Source organism: Chelmon rostratus, chromosome 21 (genome assembly GCF_017976325.1).
Source record: "Chelmon rostratus isolate fCheRos1 chromosome 21, fCheRos1.pri, whole genome shotgun sequence".
Lineage (NCBI taxonomy): Eukaryota > Metazoa > Chordata > Actinopteri > Chaetodontiformes > Chaetodontidae > Chelmon > Chelmon rostratus.
In genome coordinates this window covers 17,716,235-17,732,497 of record NC_055678.1, presented here as the reverse complement: position 1 = coordinate 17,732,497, position 16,263 = coordinate 17,716,235, and the positions used below count along the sequence as shown (strand labels likewise).

The following is a 16,263-nucleotide window of genomic DNA, read 5'->3' as shown; positions in this document are numbered from 1 at the left end:
AAACTGAGCCGGCGTGACGCCACCTGTTTTCAGTGCAGCCTGTTTCTGCTTCTCTGGGCTGCCCATCGCTGCAGGTGAGTCCTTAGTAGCCTCGAACAAGCGATCTGCATCACTCAGATGCTGATCCTGAAACAAGTGCAGCTTCCTTGGAAACAGCAAGACTTAAGAAGACCTCTGACAAAAGTTGTTTGGAGAAAAGCCACATTATATATATATTTTTTTGTCTGGAGTTTTATGTGATTATTTTAACAAGAGGAATTTCATCAAGAGCCCTCAGAGAGCCACATGCGCTCCGCTGCTCCTCCGTGATATGAGGCTGAGAAGAGGCGTGTGTGTGTGTGTGTGTGTGCGTGTGTGAATGAGGGGGTGTATCAGGTATGGGGGCGGGAGGGGGGCCAGCCTACAAAATGAGAGAGTCAGCAGCGCTGGCAGAGCAGATGTGAGAGGCGCACTGCCGGGGCCAGACGCGCCGCGATAATTAGCCGCGGATATTAACGGGAATAACCGGATTATGAGGATTTGAGGGAGAGAAGTCGCCAGAATCCGGTGTCATACAAGGCGAGGGATTAAGTTAGGCGTCTTCACTCCTCCGGTCGCCGTTATGGGGATAGACCGGCGGCGGAGAGCGTCGCTGGCTCTCACCTTGAACTTCCTCGCCTTGTTCCTGGCCGTCTCGGCTCTCACCACCAGCTACTGGTGCGAGGGAACGCGGAAAGTGGTGAAGCCGTTCTGCACCGGCCCGGTCACCACCAAGCAGTCGTTCTGCATCAGGTTCAACAGCTCCAACATCAACGACACGCGGCTGGTGCAGTACATCTGGGAGACCGGGGAGGATAAGTACGTGATGAGGAAGTTTCACACCGGCATCTGGTTCTCCTGCGAGCAGCACATCAACATGACCGGTAAGTTTGGAGAGGAAAAAGGCACCGGGCTGAGGGGGGGCGCGCGGGCTGCGCGCGCGGAGAGGTGCGTCATGGAAAGGCACGTCGATCCAGTTACTCAGAACAAGAAGTCCTGCTTCTGGCAGCATTTTCCAATAATAAAAAAAGTAATCCTGCTTTATGACAGACTAGGTCTCGGGATTAATCTCAGAAAATCATTTGAAAGTTAGATGAAAAATATCATCAGAGGCGCATAATCCTTCATTTTAACACCTGCGCATCAAACAGGTCATCTAAGAATAGTAGATGCAGATGATGGACTTTCATAGCAAGGTTTTAGTAAAAGGGATGGGGATGGTAGGTTCATAATATTTCTTTTTTTTTTTTCCATTTTCCAATTTTGACATTGATATTCTGATATTCAATTTGCTTGTTTTGTCTGAACAACAATCCCCAAACCCAAAGATATTTATTTCTTTCATACAGTAAGAAAAGCAATTTATTTTCACCTTTGAGAAGCTGAAACCAGATTGGCAATTCCAATTTAAAAATGAGTAGTTGCTGGTTAACTATATGTCATCTGATTAATCAAATAATCATTGAAGCTCATTTTAATGTCTCAGAAAAAAACATGGAAAAAACTAGATTAAAGGTTTATTATCTCCACTTCAGAGCTGATGGTTTCTTCTCTTACGTACAGCATTTGCTACTGTGAACGCTGTTCAGGTGATTTATTGGCCTGTTCCAGATTAGCCGGCTGAGAGTTGCACGTCCCCCCCAGCTGTGGATCTAGGAATATGTGTCAGTATCCGTGTCTGTCTCCAGACCGCCATGCGAGCGTTTGTTCTGTTGGCAGTGAAATCCCACAGAATTTTTTGGCCAGCACGCTGCTACAAGCTGGATTTGAGGCAGGAGAGTCTGACATGCTGGGGGGAAGTGGCACAGACACAGAAAGGAAATCCCTGCACAGATTGGATCAAATGGTGATTTTTTTTTTCACATCACAGCTTTGTCTTTGACACACGTAGGCTACCTGTTGTCCCAATCCGAATCACTGTTAGATTACAGATGAATTCCTGTTCCTCCTATCAGCATGTTGGAGTAGTACTGTCAATGAGTGTCAATGAAATGACTAATTTCTAATCTTTTCCAGGTGAAAAATGCAGGAGTTTTCTTTATGTTGCGCCTTCAAATGAAAGAGGTATGCACACAGTTCATGCACGCAGTCCATCACTAATTCAGTAGCATGTGGCCATACATTGCACGGGTGCAGAATCACCCACTCTCATGAAAAAGTTCACAGTGCTGCTCACATGGGTTAAAGAGTCGTGAGAGACAGAGAAGAAAAGCACAAGGCTTTTTGTTTTTTTTTTAGGGTCTGGAATGGGTCGCTCTCTCAACATTAAGGGCTGTTTTCTGACCACTCACAGTAAGCTGCTCAGCGCTGTGGTGCCCATTTCCACTGAAGTGGACATTTTGGAAAAGGATCTTTTGTCACTGGGATGAAATACTGACAGTGTCTTTGTATCAAGCAGACAGCTGTTAGAACATCTGTCAGCCTCCCATCAGCAGGTTTACCGCTGGCTACTTGAAATGAAAGCAGGACTATGATGCCCTACTGAGGCACTAACCTGTAGTATCGCTGCTGATCAAGTCAACAACATAACACCAGGGCTAAACCAACCTCACTGCCTTTGCGCAATCTATGGCTGATGGTGGGGTGATGCCACAGAGCTGTGGATCAGTTGCACTGTTTGGTAATATGTAAAGTGGTGTTTCAGCAAATCAATCACTTCCATAAGGTCACATGTCCTCTAATAGGTCTCCTCAGCCGTCCTCCCGTGCTGAAACCTGCTTTCCATCCACGTCCTCAATGTTTAGCCTGATAATCAGACTGTTTCTTTCACTTCATGTTAGCCGTTTTCTGTTTGGGCAGCGTCCATGTTTCAGTTGCCATGGAAGAAGCTGCAGTAGAGGTTGCCAGGAGCGGTTTGGCCATCAAAGTATTGTAATGATTTAAAAGTGGTTATTTCTGTAAATCAGCTTCCAAGAAGCTAGTAGCTGCGTCAGTCTCATCCAGGCTTTCTCATTTTCTGGGAAATGTTTATGTCAGCAGTTTTCTGGCTCTTGCACAGGAAGATGGTATACTCATCCTTAAAGGACAAGGGTGGGAATGTTGTGTGTTTCTCTTACAGTCGACAATAAACCCCATGGAAAGACAAAAATCAACAATGAATGTATCGTAATGAATGCTGCCCGGGTTCCTCTGTTCCACGGAGTTCAGTTGTTGTCCAAAACTACTAATAAGACTAAAGGTCTAAAGCCATGCTAATGCTTCTGCGAGGTCCAACATTTGTATTTGACTGTCATGGTGAGCCACCTGAAGAACAGTGTCAGAGAAAAATGTTTAGCTGCCAGAAAAAACTGTTGAGGTCATGAGCTTCTAATCTAGAATAAGTATTTAATAACACTGCCCTTTACAGTGTTTTATAGTAATAGTAAATCATTAAATACATCCTCTTATTAAATGAGAAATTAATGGGTTTCTTATTGTTTATGCAGCATTTATTAAGTTTTGGACAAACTGAAATCTTGACCTGATTATGTTGCTAGACGAAAAGTGAAAGCATAAGAAAAGCTCATAAACACCATAAATGTCTGCTCGCCTCTGCCTGCTCCTTCGTTAGTCAATCCCACATAGCCCATGTAGCCGGTGGAACACCAGAAGTGGGTTGCACCAACCACCAAAGCTCAAAGTTCTGACTTAGGACAGAGTTTACGTGCTACTAAAATTTTAAGGGTTGCCCCAGCAGAAATAGTTCCAACATAGGCATAAGCTACATCTAACATTTTACACCTAGCCCTCAGTAGGTGTAAGGTCCTCCATAAAATAGCAGTTGGCGTGGCTTATGTGTTTGAAAGGTGGGATAACTCACAAACTACACTGGATTTTTGCCTTGGTAACACGTCCTCTGTACTAGCACACAAACTAACTGGAAATATAAAAGGTTAGATAACTTTAGAATTACAAATACAAATACAAAATAACTTGCCTGCTTGCTATTGCATAGCAAAGTGTTCAACGATGACTGGAAACGAGAGACAAGATGGTAATAAACACTGCATTAAGAAAAGTGCTTTTCAATGCTTGGCCGCAGGAAGTGAAAACGTCATTTCCTGCAGCAGTATTGGTTTGGACTTTACGTCAGAGTTGTCAAGATGAATCTTATGTGTCCATGGTGCAACCAACCGACAACACAGCATTAAAATCAAACTAACTAGCTTCAAGTATCTAGTGTGGAGTTTGCACCTAAACTTAAGGGAGAGCTTACACATAGCTGGTGCAGTGGGCCACAGCTGTGGATTAATCCATCGCTGAAAATAGTCCCCAATAAATGCATTGTTTCCTGCTGTGTGAATAATGTTTGCTAAAAACGCCCAGCGCCCAGCCGTTTTAGGAACTGACTTAGCCTTTTTAGATAATTTAGATAATCTGAGATCAGCTTGGATGCTGGTGCATTTAGACACTGTAGTGATCTGTTATCACACAGCTGCATTGGCACCAATCACTTTACATTCACTTGAGAGCTTCGGCCTCTTTTGCTGCGATTTCATCTGCACGCCGCTCCACCGCATGCTGGCATCACATGATTAAAATATCAGATATATCAAAGCAAAATGAGAGGAAACTCTCTTACGAAATGCACTTAATTGCGGCCAGGCTTTAAACGTCCTCTAATAACATTTTCCTTAATCCTCTCCACCCTCCTGCTATAAATTTTAATTAAAGAAATCTTTTAGGGGTGTGGAATTCACTTTACAGCAGGTAAAAAAAACTTTCTTAGCTGAGGGATGTAACTCTATTCATAATTCATACAGGGATATTTTGGGTAACAGGCATATTACTTCAGTCCACCTGGTGATTAATTAACCACACAATAACTACCTGCCCTTGGGTGATATATGCAATTACACCACAGCTTACATCTACAGGTTTTTAAATCCGCTGATATTTTGTCCTACCACAAGCACCAGCCTGAGCTCAGGATGTTGTACGTCTCTTGGTAGATCATATATCCTTCCTCTGTCTGTGAAGGTTAATGATATGGGTGATGGGGTCACCGGTCCACCTTTCCTGACTGCTTCTTCTCGCCCTTCCTCCATCTTTTCCTCTCCCTTTACCCTTGCTTATCCATATTCTTTCTCAATTCCCCAACCCCCCATCTGGCTTCGCTTTCAGTTCCTAGCACTACACCCGCTCCGTCATTCACTCAGCCGTGTTCATCCGCGCCCCCACAACATGAATATGTCTCTTATGCCTCCTCTTTGCTATTCCTCTGTCACAACCAACTCTCTCCATAGGAGTGCTGTGGCTGTGCATTGTCGCGGAGTGCCTGTACATCCTCCTGCTGGCCACCGGGGGCATCCTCATGTCCATAGAGGTGTGTCACTTTGGTAATGTCATCGACGGCCTCAAGCTCAACGCCTTCGCTGCCATATTCACTGTGCTCTCAGGTGAGTGGCGTCACGATGTCTGCCGTCTTTGTGCCATCAAAAGCATCCCGATAATGAAAACTGAAATTTAAATTGTCCTCAATTTTCCTGTGAGAAAATTTTCAACTTTAGCGATACTGTAGCTATCGTGCACACTTTTCCATTTTTCAAAAGAGAATGTGTGCGTGCTACACAGTGTGCAAACCTGTGCAGCTCTCTGTGCTTTGAAATGTGTGCTTGTGGCTGCAGCTGCTGTGGAGTTTATATTGTTTTCACACCTCTGTGATGTCTGATTTGTTTATGTGTTACTCCGCTGCTCAAGTGCCGGTTATTTCATTTCTGTACCAACATTTCTTGTTGCATTTATTGTTGGTCGTTTGTGTTGAACGAGTTTTGTCCTCTTTTCTAGTCAGTTCTGGTGAGGTTATACAGAATAGTGCAGTTGTATATTTAAAAGTTATAATCAGGTGACACACAGGCTGCAAACTCGGTCTGTACAAGTGGAATTTGGAAATTTCTAGACATGACATGGGAAATATTTTTGAAATAAGTCATAGCTCAATACAACTTCAACTCCCCTGACAACAAAAAAGGGTTGGGATAGTTTCCAGTGACCAGATTTCTTACCCTTACCCCACTCAGGACACTAAAATGAAGCAAGTAAGCAGATACATTTACTTAAAACTCAGTTGTAAAACTAGAAATTGTTTCCCAAATTGCTCTCACAGTGTAGGTTTACCATTACTTATGTTAGAAAGCATTTCCTGGACATCAAAATGTCTTAGAAAGCCAAATAACATAACAGATGGCGCCATAATAATGATGATACTGAAGAGGTGTCAGGTCTGGCCCAACCCGTCCCCCAAATCCCAAACAAGAACGAGTGCCGCAGGATGGCAGAGCCCTGGAGGCGTGCCTGATACATAACTTTACCCAGCTGTTCATTCAGTGGCAGCTGATAATAACCTTTCTTTTATTAGCTCTTATTTTAAATATGCAGTAGCTGGAATATTAATTCAAAACTTGATGGAGAATTTCTGTTTTGTCTGTCAGAAACTTTGGCAGCTGGTAATTGTACTTATTTTGCACTGGTGGTGATTTTGCTTTCTGAATTATTAAATGCATTTCAGTCAGAAGGTTTTAAGGTTGTCTTAAATGAATCATGTGAAATAAAATTGCAGTTCAGGCAAAGTTTTCATTTGTTCATACAGCTGAACGTTAATTGTGTGTTTGAAGTAATATAAAGATAATACTAATACTAATAATTATAATAATAACAATAGTACTTCATTCATGTGGCACTTACTGATATTGCAATATTTCTTGATGGAATGAGCCCACGTACCCCTAAACCGCCCCTGAATCTCACTAAATTACTCCAAAGTGAGCAGTGACATTGCCATTTGGAACCAAAGATTTGGAGAACACTAATGTAGGTTGTGCTGTCACTGCAGGAAGATATATAATAATTACATTTATTCTTTGCAAAAAAAATAAATAAATGTACAATTAAAGATATATACTGTTTTCTTAGGGGGAAATGTTTTATTTGATTTCAGTTTGAGCATAAAAAACAATGAAGTTCTTCATTACATTTCGTTGCTGGGATGTGGCCAATCAGGCCAGTTGCAGCCTCTCTGCCGCTGAGAAGATTTCCAGCCGGTTCGCTGCCTGTCTCCCTCTCTCGGCGGAGGACTTAACAATGACCTTCTCTCTAATCCGCTCTGTGAAAGTGATCCCGACCGCCACACTCGGGGCAGTGAATCAGCAGTGAAAGATACTCTGCTCTATGGCGATGCCTCGCAGCGTTTTAGTGACTTGATTGGTCGGGTTCAGGAAATGTCTAAAAGTGCCATAGGCTGAAGAATTGTACTCCCTGTACACCCCGAGTCCACACTTTGAACATGTTCTTTGATGAACACCATATGCACAGTGTCTATTTCATTAGAAACACCCAGGTAGTCCCAGCGAGGCTGCCTTTTCACTCTGGAATAGCCTGAATTCCTCAATTCATGGACTGACGAGGGAATCTCTGTGCATTTGTCAGCATGGAGCCTAAAAAAACAGAGCAATCAGGTATGGAGCCGACAACTAAAAACTTTGATTATGCACAAGTGTTTTCTTAAGATGAAGACGCCCTTCGAGTTGAAATGTAACTCCAACCCTAACCTAACCTCATTATGTGTGTAATCACACCTCCTTCTCTTAAGTGCTGAAAAGCTTCCAGGTTCCTCCAGCTGACTGCTAACCTCAAAAGCACTTATTAGCAGATGTGTGTCAGGTCTGGAGCTGGGTAGGGATTAGCGTAGCCTAAAATAAAGACTAGCTAGATGATAGCCATAAACAGAGCTGTGGGGGTAGTTCTCGATGAACAGCTGCTAATCCATCCAAACAGCTGTAAGTACACAGGTTCTGGTATAGGTGTCTGTACAGGCATGAGTGCACCAAACCTGGCAACCCCACTGACCTCACAGTGTTGGTAGGTGTATTGTTACCGTGGCCACAGCAGTTTCCAGGGGACTGCTTTGTGTGTCAGATTAAAAGACGAGTGTTTGAGATGTTTTCTGTTGAATTGTGATTAAATGTTATTGTGACCAAAAGTCATAATGGACATGTGGGGATATGGGAATGAGTTGGGTTTAGGTAAGGAGAGTGAAGTCCAAATAGACTTATGTGACTGTCGTGTTCCTGGATCCTGAGATCAGCAAGTATTATCTCGCTTGAAGCATCCAACACTATGTCTATGAAGGAACGCCCCTGATCAGCAAACAAAGTTTACATAATCTTGCAACACTGACTCCATTGACAAAGATCTGGAGAAGCTCTTTGCAGAAACATGAGATATTTAAACCTTGCTGGGCCTGAGGTTGCATATTGATCAGCTTGGTGTTAGAGATAGGATTCTCCTAGTCTGCCTAATGCTTTGATTTCAGACCAAGTACAGAGTCAGCTAAGTCCCCTTTGATCTTGCTGGCGTGTGAAACAATGGAGAGGCTGTGGCCTTGCTGCTTGGTGTCATGTGACATGCGTCTGTTCTTGATGTACAGTTAACTGGAAATGACACATCTACTTCTTTAATGGCAGGAAGCAATAAGGAACATAAAATCCAGAATAGTCAGCAAGAGGCAAGCAAGAATCAGTCAGTCAGACCCACATATACCATCCTGCTGCATGTGCATACATGTGTATTCATCCGCAGCTGAAAATAGTCCCTAACAAATGCACTGTTTACTCCTGTTTGAGTAATGTTTAATTCAACACTACGGCGCCCAGTTTTAGTAGCAGGAAATTACTCAGTCTTTAAAATATATATTATATATTTATGACTAATTTTCAATGATTTACATCATCAAAAGGCATCAGTGGGCTGTGGGCTGCGAGCCACAGGCAGGTTTTTGTCTTGGAATGATCCTTTAACCGGCCTCAGTTACTTAATGAGACTTCAGAATGAATGACCATCTTTCTGTCACCTCTTGTAACCTAAGCATCATCCCATCAAATGAACACCATGTTTTTGTAGTAATTTACGTACGTATGACATACATATTGAGCAGAATTTAAAAAAAAAGCATTTTGATCATGATATTAAGAGCACATAAACTTGTCCTGTCCTATGACAAGGATAAAGGGGAATGTGTGGGGGTGAATGTGAGGGACTGTAAAGCGCTCTGCACAAACATCTGATATGTAAGAGGAGTCCATTAACCACTTGTCATTTAGCTGCTGATTCAGAGCTAATCAGGAACAATTCATAAGGCACAGATGGTTGTGTATGATCATTAGACACTGGCTCATTAGTATATATGCATCTGTTTTCAAGTGAGTCATCATTGTCTTTGCTATAGCAGTTGTTCATTTGTTTTTCATTCATTTCTTGGTCACTGCTCAACAAGTTGTGTTCCTCAAACCTGCATTACTTGATTTCTTTTGGTCACTTAGGGGGAGTGGAACTAGCAGCAAACACAGCATTGACGTGTTATCAGCCACTGGCCAACAGTTGCCACTTTGCACATCCAGCAGCGACAGAGCAATATCAGCATCCAGATGGAGCTCTGTTTTTGTCTCAACCAACTCGTGAGGAAAATAAGGGACCTTTTAGCCACTAAATGCTCCACTAAGTTCACCAGCTAGCAGCTGACGTTGTCTGTCTGCTGTTGCCTGCTGCTGCTACGAATGAGGTTAATGAGAGTGGTGAAAGTGAACCACAACCAAAAAGTACCAAATGTACCAAAAGACACTAAAACGCTCTATGAATTTAAAGCTAATTGCAGAGTCGGGAGATAAGCCTTTTTCACATTACATGTAGCCATTTGACCCCATTATTGAAAGATATCAATGAGTGCAGCTTTAATTTGCAGTTTTTCAAGAAGGCTAATTCATCTCCCCCTCTGAATGAGGGCTTGAGCAAATAAAGCAAATAAATATTTTTGGCGTCAAAACAGGTATAGGCAACAATGTGAAAGATGCCTTAACTAGCTCCCACGTGCTTTCTGGAAATCTTACAAGGCCCTTAGCAACCAAGTGCAAATTCCCTTAACAGAAAAAAATCAACTCCAGCTCCTCATCCCGGCATGACAGGACAAGAAAAGTTGCCAGAAAATATTTAGGTTTTTGGTGCATTCTACATGTGGCAGGGTCAGCCCATAGGTTCTTATGGAGCTGACACCATCCTCGCAATCAGTAAATCTCAACAGAGATGAATTCAGTCATCCATTCGTGGTGTCCTCAACTTTTCATCTTTAGCTGACAGGAGCTGAACCCGGCACGCTCTCCGGCTGGTGAAGCCTCTCAAACTCAAGCTTGAATGAGCTGTGTTTTCACGGCCTCGCCCTGGCATTTTGCCCGCTCTAACTTTCACTCGAACAGTAAGTGAACCTGTCAGCCTCGTCCGCGTGTGTTATGTTTTATTTATACATGACTCACTGTCTGGAGAAGTGAGCTGTTTGCATAAACGGAGAGGTGAACCCTGAAGTACACGCTGAGCGTAATTTTCATCCCTGTGAGAAAGATGTTTTAGCGTCTGTCCCAGCCCATTGGCTTAAACTGCCTCCCAGGCTTATCACAAAGGGTTTAGTGTGCTTGTAAAATGTTTGAATTGAGGGAGGCTTTGAAAACTTGCTTTTGTTTTTAATGAGGTGAATAGATTGAGAGTGGTTATGGTAATGAGGTGCAGGGGAACAATAGAAGGGACCAGATTAACCTTTATTATAGCTGCCAATCATCTGGGAGATGATGAGAGAGACACTCTGATTCATTTTACCATGTTAAAAAAAAACTTTTTACAGCCACTCAAGCTGTAATGTATTTGCATGTTGTAATGATAATGAACTATGTTGATATGCCAAAGGGAAATGGAATAGAACAGTGATTCCCAACTGTTTGTTTGTGTTCCCTTAAAGCTCCCATCCCTCAATGTTTTGCTGTCTCAGACCAAAGTTAAAAGCAGAGATAGGAATCTGATGCAGTCTAGCTAGTCAACCGGCCAGTCAGACCCCTCGTTTCTGTCTAATGTATCATATTTATTCTGTTTATTTTCCATTACTATTAAATGATGGGAATGATTTAATAATGATTATTCATTTTGGTCTAATGTTTCAGTTTATTCAATAAATTATATCCAATAAAAAAATTATTCAGGTTATATAAATAACACAGGATTATTTGTTAATTGTTTGTTTCATTGTGAAATCAAAGGATTCAAAGCTGTTGAAAGGGATCCACTTCCTTCCTTCCTGTAGGTAAATTGTGATGTCAGCACTAAGTTAAATTTTACATCAGTGTTTTGTAAATTATTTTGATTGATTTTAATGCTTGATCACTGTTTAGTTCACCCTATGTTCACCTGTGCAAGTGGTAGGTTCCACTTAAGTGACACTGAAGGTAAAGTGCCCTTCACTGCAGTTCAGGGGAGGAAGGAGGTGGCAGCTTATTGTGAGGCTGCAGCTTTCATTGAGTTTTTTCTTTCCTTGTTGCTTCAGCTTAAAGGTGGGGTGAGTCATTCTGGAGAGAGATAGTCACTGAATTAGAAATTCAGTAATTATTTCCTCACGATCTGCTAGCTGTCTGTTCTGGGTGTGCACTGAAAAAAATGGGAAACACACGAAGTGGCTCGGACCGGGCCACACAACGCTAGTCTGGCCAATCAGCAACAGGTGGCATTCTTGCTCGAGCACAGGATAAGGGGAGGGGCATGCCAACATGTAATTGCATTGTGATGAAGAAGAGATGCCAATTAAATATTAGTCTGAATGACTCACCCCACCTTTAATTTCTTTTACCTGGGGGTCCATTTTCACCTCAGTTTTAGTTATCTCTTTATGCATCATTACTCCTGCATATCAACCTGCGTCTCCAACGTGCCCTTTAAAGTTTTCCGGTGCCTCTTCATCTGCCAGTATGAGGTGGCAGCCCAACTCCAACCAATCAGTCTACCACATGAATTAATGCAGAATTCACTGGCAAAGGTGACACTGAAAGCATCACACAGGGAAACAGAAGTTAGAGCGTCAGAGGTAAACAAGAATAGGGAATATCATAATTAAGAGAGATTCAAATCAAATCCTTCCGAAGTGCCTTAGCAAATACAGCATGGTAGGTGTAGCCTCCACCCACACCTCCCTCAGACAATTTTATATGATTGGAGGCGTTAGTTAATCTGCCCACATCACATTTAATTGGATGAACGTATTTGTATGCAAGCGACTTCAAGATGAGTCACCAAGAAGAGACAGGAGAGGGATTTAGATTTTTTTTGCACATATTTAGCATAACCTAGATGGTAAAATTTAACCCGGAGGCTGAGGAGCTTATGTTACTGTGTCTTTAAAGCCTACTTGTAATTGTTAGTGTAGCATTCATCGCACAGTCCGTCATGTCTAAAAATTGTTATCATACAGGCTGACACTGAGATTTTAATAAGCTTGTCTTCCACAGTGTGACATGCAGTGAATGTGCAAGATCACTGTTATCGCACAGAGTGGGGCCCTTTAAAACGAGGCCACATCTGTTTTTGTCGCCAGTCCCATGCGGTTGTGACCAGTTCAGGGATTTTTTTTCTTGTTTTGTTTTCTTAGAGGTGAAACTATCGAATAATGTAGAAACAAGTAAGTTAGCGGAGCACTTTTTTTTTCTGCTTTCCCATCCTGTTGATCAGGATTAAATTAATACAATACGAAAAGGAATCAAACTAAAGTAGGGCTTCTAAAGGTCACAATAATAAATTAAGGCTTGTTCACAATAACAGACATTCATTTATTCATAGATCAGAATTCCATCACATCATAGTTAACCGTGCTTCCCTCTAGTGGCCATTGTTGGGCATGACAATGTTTATTGATGACACTAAACCACGCTCTCTCTGTAATCCAGCTGAAGAGTGTAAGGAACATCACATCTGTGATGCTGTGTGTCCTTGTTAAGTGCTTTGGCACTGAACATAAACAACCTGGATTGACACTTATTGACTTCACGCGGAAAAACCTGACCTTGTGCGAGCGGAACACGCATAATTTCCACATGACAGAACGTGCCAGGACTCAGATCTCAGATTTGTTCCACTCATCCTGACACAAAGCTGCCACTGATCTGAATAACATTATGATAATATTGCACTGGGATATCTTCAGGAATAAACATGAGCACTGATAGGGATGAGATGGGAATTTAGGTGTTTGGTGCTGAATCCGGTGCGCTCTTGTTCAGTCCGAGGATTTGGGCGGCTTAGGTGCTAATCGGATTGGTAGGCTACACATGCTGGTTTTTGCTCCTGCTCTGTTTTATGGGCGTTGAGAAGTCCAGCGTGAGAAGAGCCACAGCCTGTGCTTCAGCTGACTAAATCTGAAACGTGATAGAGGGGAAAAAAACAACAAAAGGAAAAAAATGAATGAATGGGGAATAGAGGAAACCACACAAGAGCTGGAAAAGGAGAGACAAAGAGAGGTGTACTTGAGAAAAGGACAATGAGGAGCACTGACTGGAGGAGTGGATGATGACAACGCACAGGCGTTAATTCCAAACCCATTACCATCATTTCTTTTTTTTTTTTTACTTTACTAATCCCAAACTGGGAAATTATTCTCTGCATTTAGCCCATCACTGGTTTACTGAAACACACACATGCACCATGCAACATGCAGTGAAACACACAGGAGCAGTGGGCTGCATTCAAGCGCCCAGGGAGCATATTGGGGAGTTAAGTGCCTTGCTCAAGGGAACATCAGTCGGTTAATGGAGGGAGGGAATCGAACCGGCGACCTTTTCGATCACAAGCCGCTTCTCCAGCCTCCCCCTAGCTAAATACATCGCAGGTTATGTAAGAAAAAATCTTTCCCTGAAAGCCAAGATGATATCATATTAGAGGTTAACGTCAGCAGCTCTGCCCTGCTCTTTCATGGATTTGGGGATGTTTACCCCCCAGCAACCCCTGCTAACATTACACCACACATTGTTACAGCTGCCAAAAACCTTGGATGCTAATCCTAAAAGCCTTTCCCCTTCTAAAAGTGAAACAGTTTTTAAATATGCTGCCAATGAAACATAAATATAACCTGTGCATAACCTTGTTTTTTCATAGTAAGCAAATGAGGTTCTGTTAGAATGAAAAATACTTTAATTACAACCCTGATTTCAAAAAAGCTGGGATGCTGCATAAAACGTAAATAAAAACAGAATGCAATGGTTTGTGATTATATTCAGAAGAAAGACAAGATATCTAATGTTCGAACTGATAAACTGTGCCTGGAACACGATCCAAAAAAGTTGGGACGGGCACTTGTTGTAATTTCTGCTGCAATAAGCTTAAGTCTAAGATGTAGACTCACTGTTTGAGCCCCAAGTAGACACTGCTTTTCTGTAAGAGGTCACAAGCTAATAAAGGTTGGAAGAATAGTTTTTAAGCTTATTATGTGTGATTTTTTATGTAAAATCTTAATTTGTGAAGTAACTATAGTTGTGAAGTAAATGTAGGAGAGTAAAAACTATGAGGTTAAGTCACATAAAATGGAAATACTGAAGTCAAGGACAGATATCTCAGAATTTTACTTTGTATAGTTGTTGAGTAAATGTATTTCGTTCCATCAGTGGCAGTAAGGGAGCTCAAAAGTGGTGTTATAGCCTACATTTCAATGGCAAGCAAAGGGAAGAAAGAGAAACTTATTTGTACAGCTGTCAGAAAATAAAATAGGTGCTTGGCTCTTATATATGGATGTAAATGTGGTACATGACAGATTTAATTCTGTTGACACTCACAGAAGGTCGGTTTACCGTGCCTTTTCATTGTGTATTCAACCTAGCATAATATGACACTGCCACCCAGTGGTGACTGAAGTGAAGTGCAGTGATTGGTCTCAGAGGAGAATGTCAGGATCTCTGTCTCATCGTCATGTCCCCTCTCTGCCTGGCAGGTCTGTTGGGTATGGTGGCCCACATGATGTTCACCACGGCCTTCCAACTGACCGTCAGCCTGGGCCCAGAGGACTGGAAACCTCAAACATGGGACTACAGCTGGTCGTACATGTGAGTTCCACATACAGCATTTTGACAACCAGCACATACATATAGGAAGACTGCGTGGTACCAGTGGATGTACTTTACTATATACTTTACTTTTACAGGATGAGCTTTGTAACAAATCGTCTGTAGTTACCTTAGTTCATTTAGACAAGTCTTGATGGAGCTTATTAGGGAGTATTGACTGTTTCAGAACTAGCAAAAAATGCAGATACCATCTCCCAAACCCCATGTTGGAACCAGCCTGCAGGGAGTTGATCCCATTTAGTTAGGTCCAATTCATCCCAAAGTCATTGGATGGGGTTGAGGTCAGGGCTCTGTGCAGGGCGGGCAAATTCTTCCAGAATAAACTGAGAAGATCATGTCCTTCTGAAGTTAGCAGTGTGCACAGTGGCAGAGACATATTGAAACAACAAAGGACCGAACACCAACTGTTACTGCAAAGTTGTGAGCAACACAGTATCACTGCATCCTGGTGCATTAAGGTTTACCTTTAAGATTTTCCTTTGTTGTTGTTTCTAATGCTCTCTAGAATCCGTTGAAAATGTTTTGTAGTATATTTTCAGCTCATTTGGAAGGAGATTTATTACCTCTTTAGCAATTAATACATTATCCGGGACATATTTTCTTCATTATCAGCTGATCTGAATGAACAATGTCTTGGTTAGCGGGAACAAACTGTTTGAGTCTCTTTCCTTTAGTTTGGCGTGGAGCTCCTTCACAGCCTGCATGGCGTCCTCAGTCACCACCATCAACCGCTACACCAAAACTATCCTGGAGTTCAAGCACAAGCGCAGGAACATTGAGAAGAACCTGAAGATCAAGCAGAAGCTGCTGGAGCTGGACTCTCCGGAGCAGGTGTGGGACATGTACATCAGCTCGGTGCCGAGCACGGCCGAGGAGCTGCTGGACCTGTCGTCCAACGGCCGCAAACTCTCCAACACCTCCATCTTCCTGGACCTCAATGACCTGCCCGACCCACAGGGAGAGGAGTACTGCTAGAGGAGCTGCGTGTAGCATTTTCAAACATCAGCAGGTCATTGTCATGTTCAGTGTGGTACAATAATATAATTGCTGTAAACCAAATGAGACCATGGTTGAGAGCTCTGGTGATGTGTTACTCCCCAACAAGCTGAATAGCACACACATATGAAGTGAATGTGGCTAACGTGTTAGCGAACAGTTTCAGCATCTAGCCGATATGGAGCAACATTACCATTAATTTGGAAATTTAAAAATGAGAGTCCATTATTCACTTTTCTTTTAGCTCTCTTTTGCGTCCCGAGAATTATAGCTGTGTGCTTAGCTTGCTAGGTGTTTTACTTTGTTCGGCAGCTAGCTGCTATCCTGTGCTGTAGGTAGCGTACGGTGGGTTTGTGTG

At 42.5% G+C, this 16,263-nt stretch overlaps 1 protein-coding gene across 1 annotated transcript; it reads left to right on the top strand.

Annotated features, from left to right (window-relative positions):
* Positions 1 to 601: 601 nt before the first annotated feature.
* Positions 602 to 15,884, top strand: LOC121625116 (germ cell-specific gene 1-like protein). The gene is made up of 5 exons (XM_041963174.1): positions 602 to 902; positions 2,035 to 2,082; positions 5,244 to 5,396; positions 14,777 to 14,888; positions 15,584 to 15,884. The coding sequence occupies exons 1-5, from the start codon at positions 602 to 604 to the stop codon at positions 15,882 to 15,884; spliced, it is 915 nt and encodes a 304-aa protein (XP_041819108.1).
* Positions 15,885 to 16,263: the final 379 nt, after the last annotated feature.

What these genes read in the sequence shown, in the direction of transcription:
- LOC121625116 (XM_041963174.1), top strand. Translation starts at nt 602, where the DNA reads ATGGGGATAGACCGGCGGCGGAGAGCGTCGCTGGCTCTCACCTTGAAC. An exon ending in GCAGCACATCAACATGACCG is followed by an intron (nt 903 to 2,034) that starts GTAAGTTTGGAG and finishes AATCTTTTCCAG; the next exon opens with GTGAAAAATGCAGGAGTTTT. An exon ending in TGCGCCTTCAAATGAAAGAG is followed by an intron (nt 2,083 to 5,243) that starts GTATGCACACAG and finishes CTCTCTCCATAG; the next exon opens with GAGTGCTGTGGCTGTGCATT.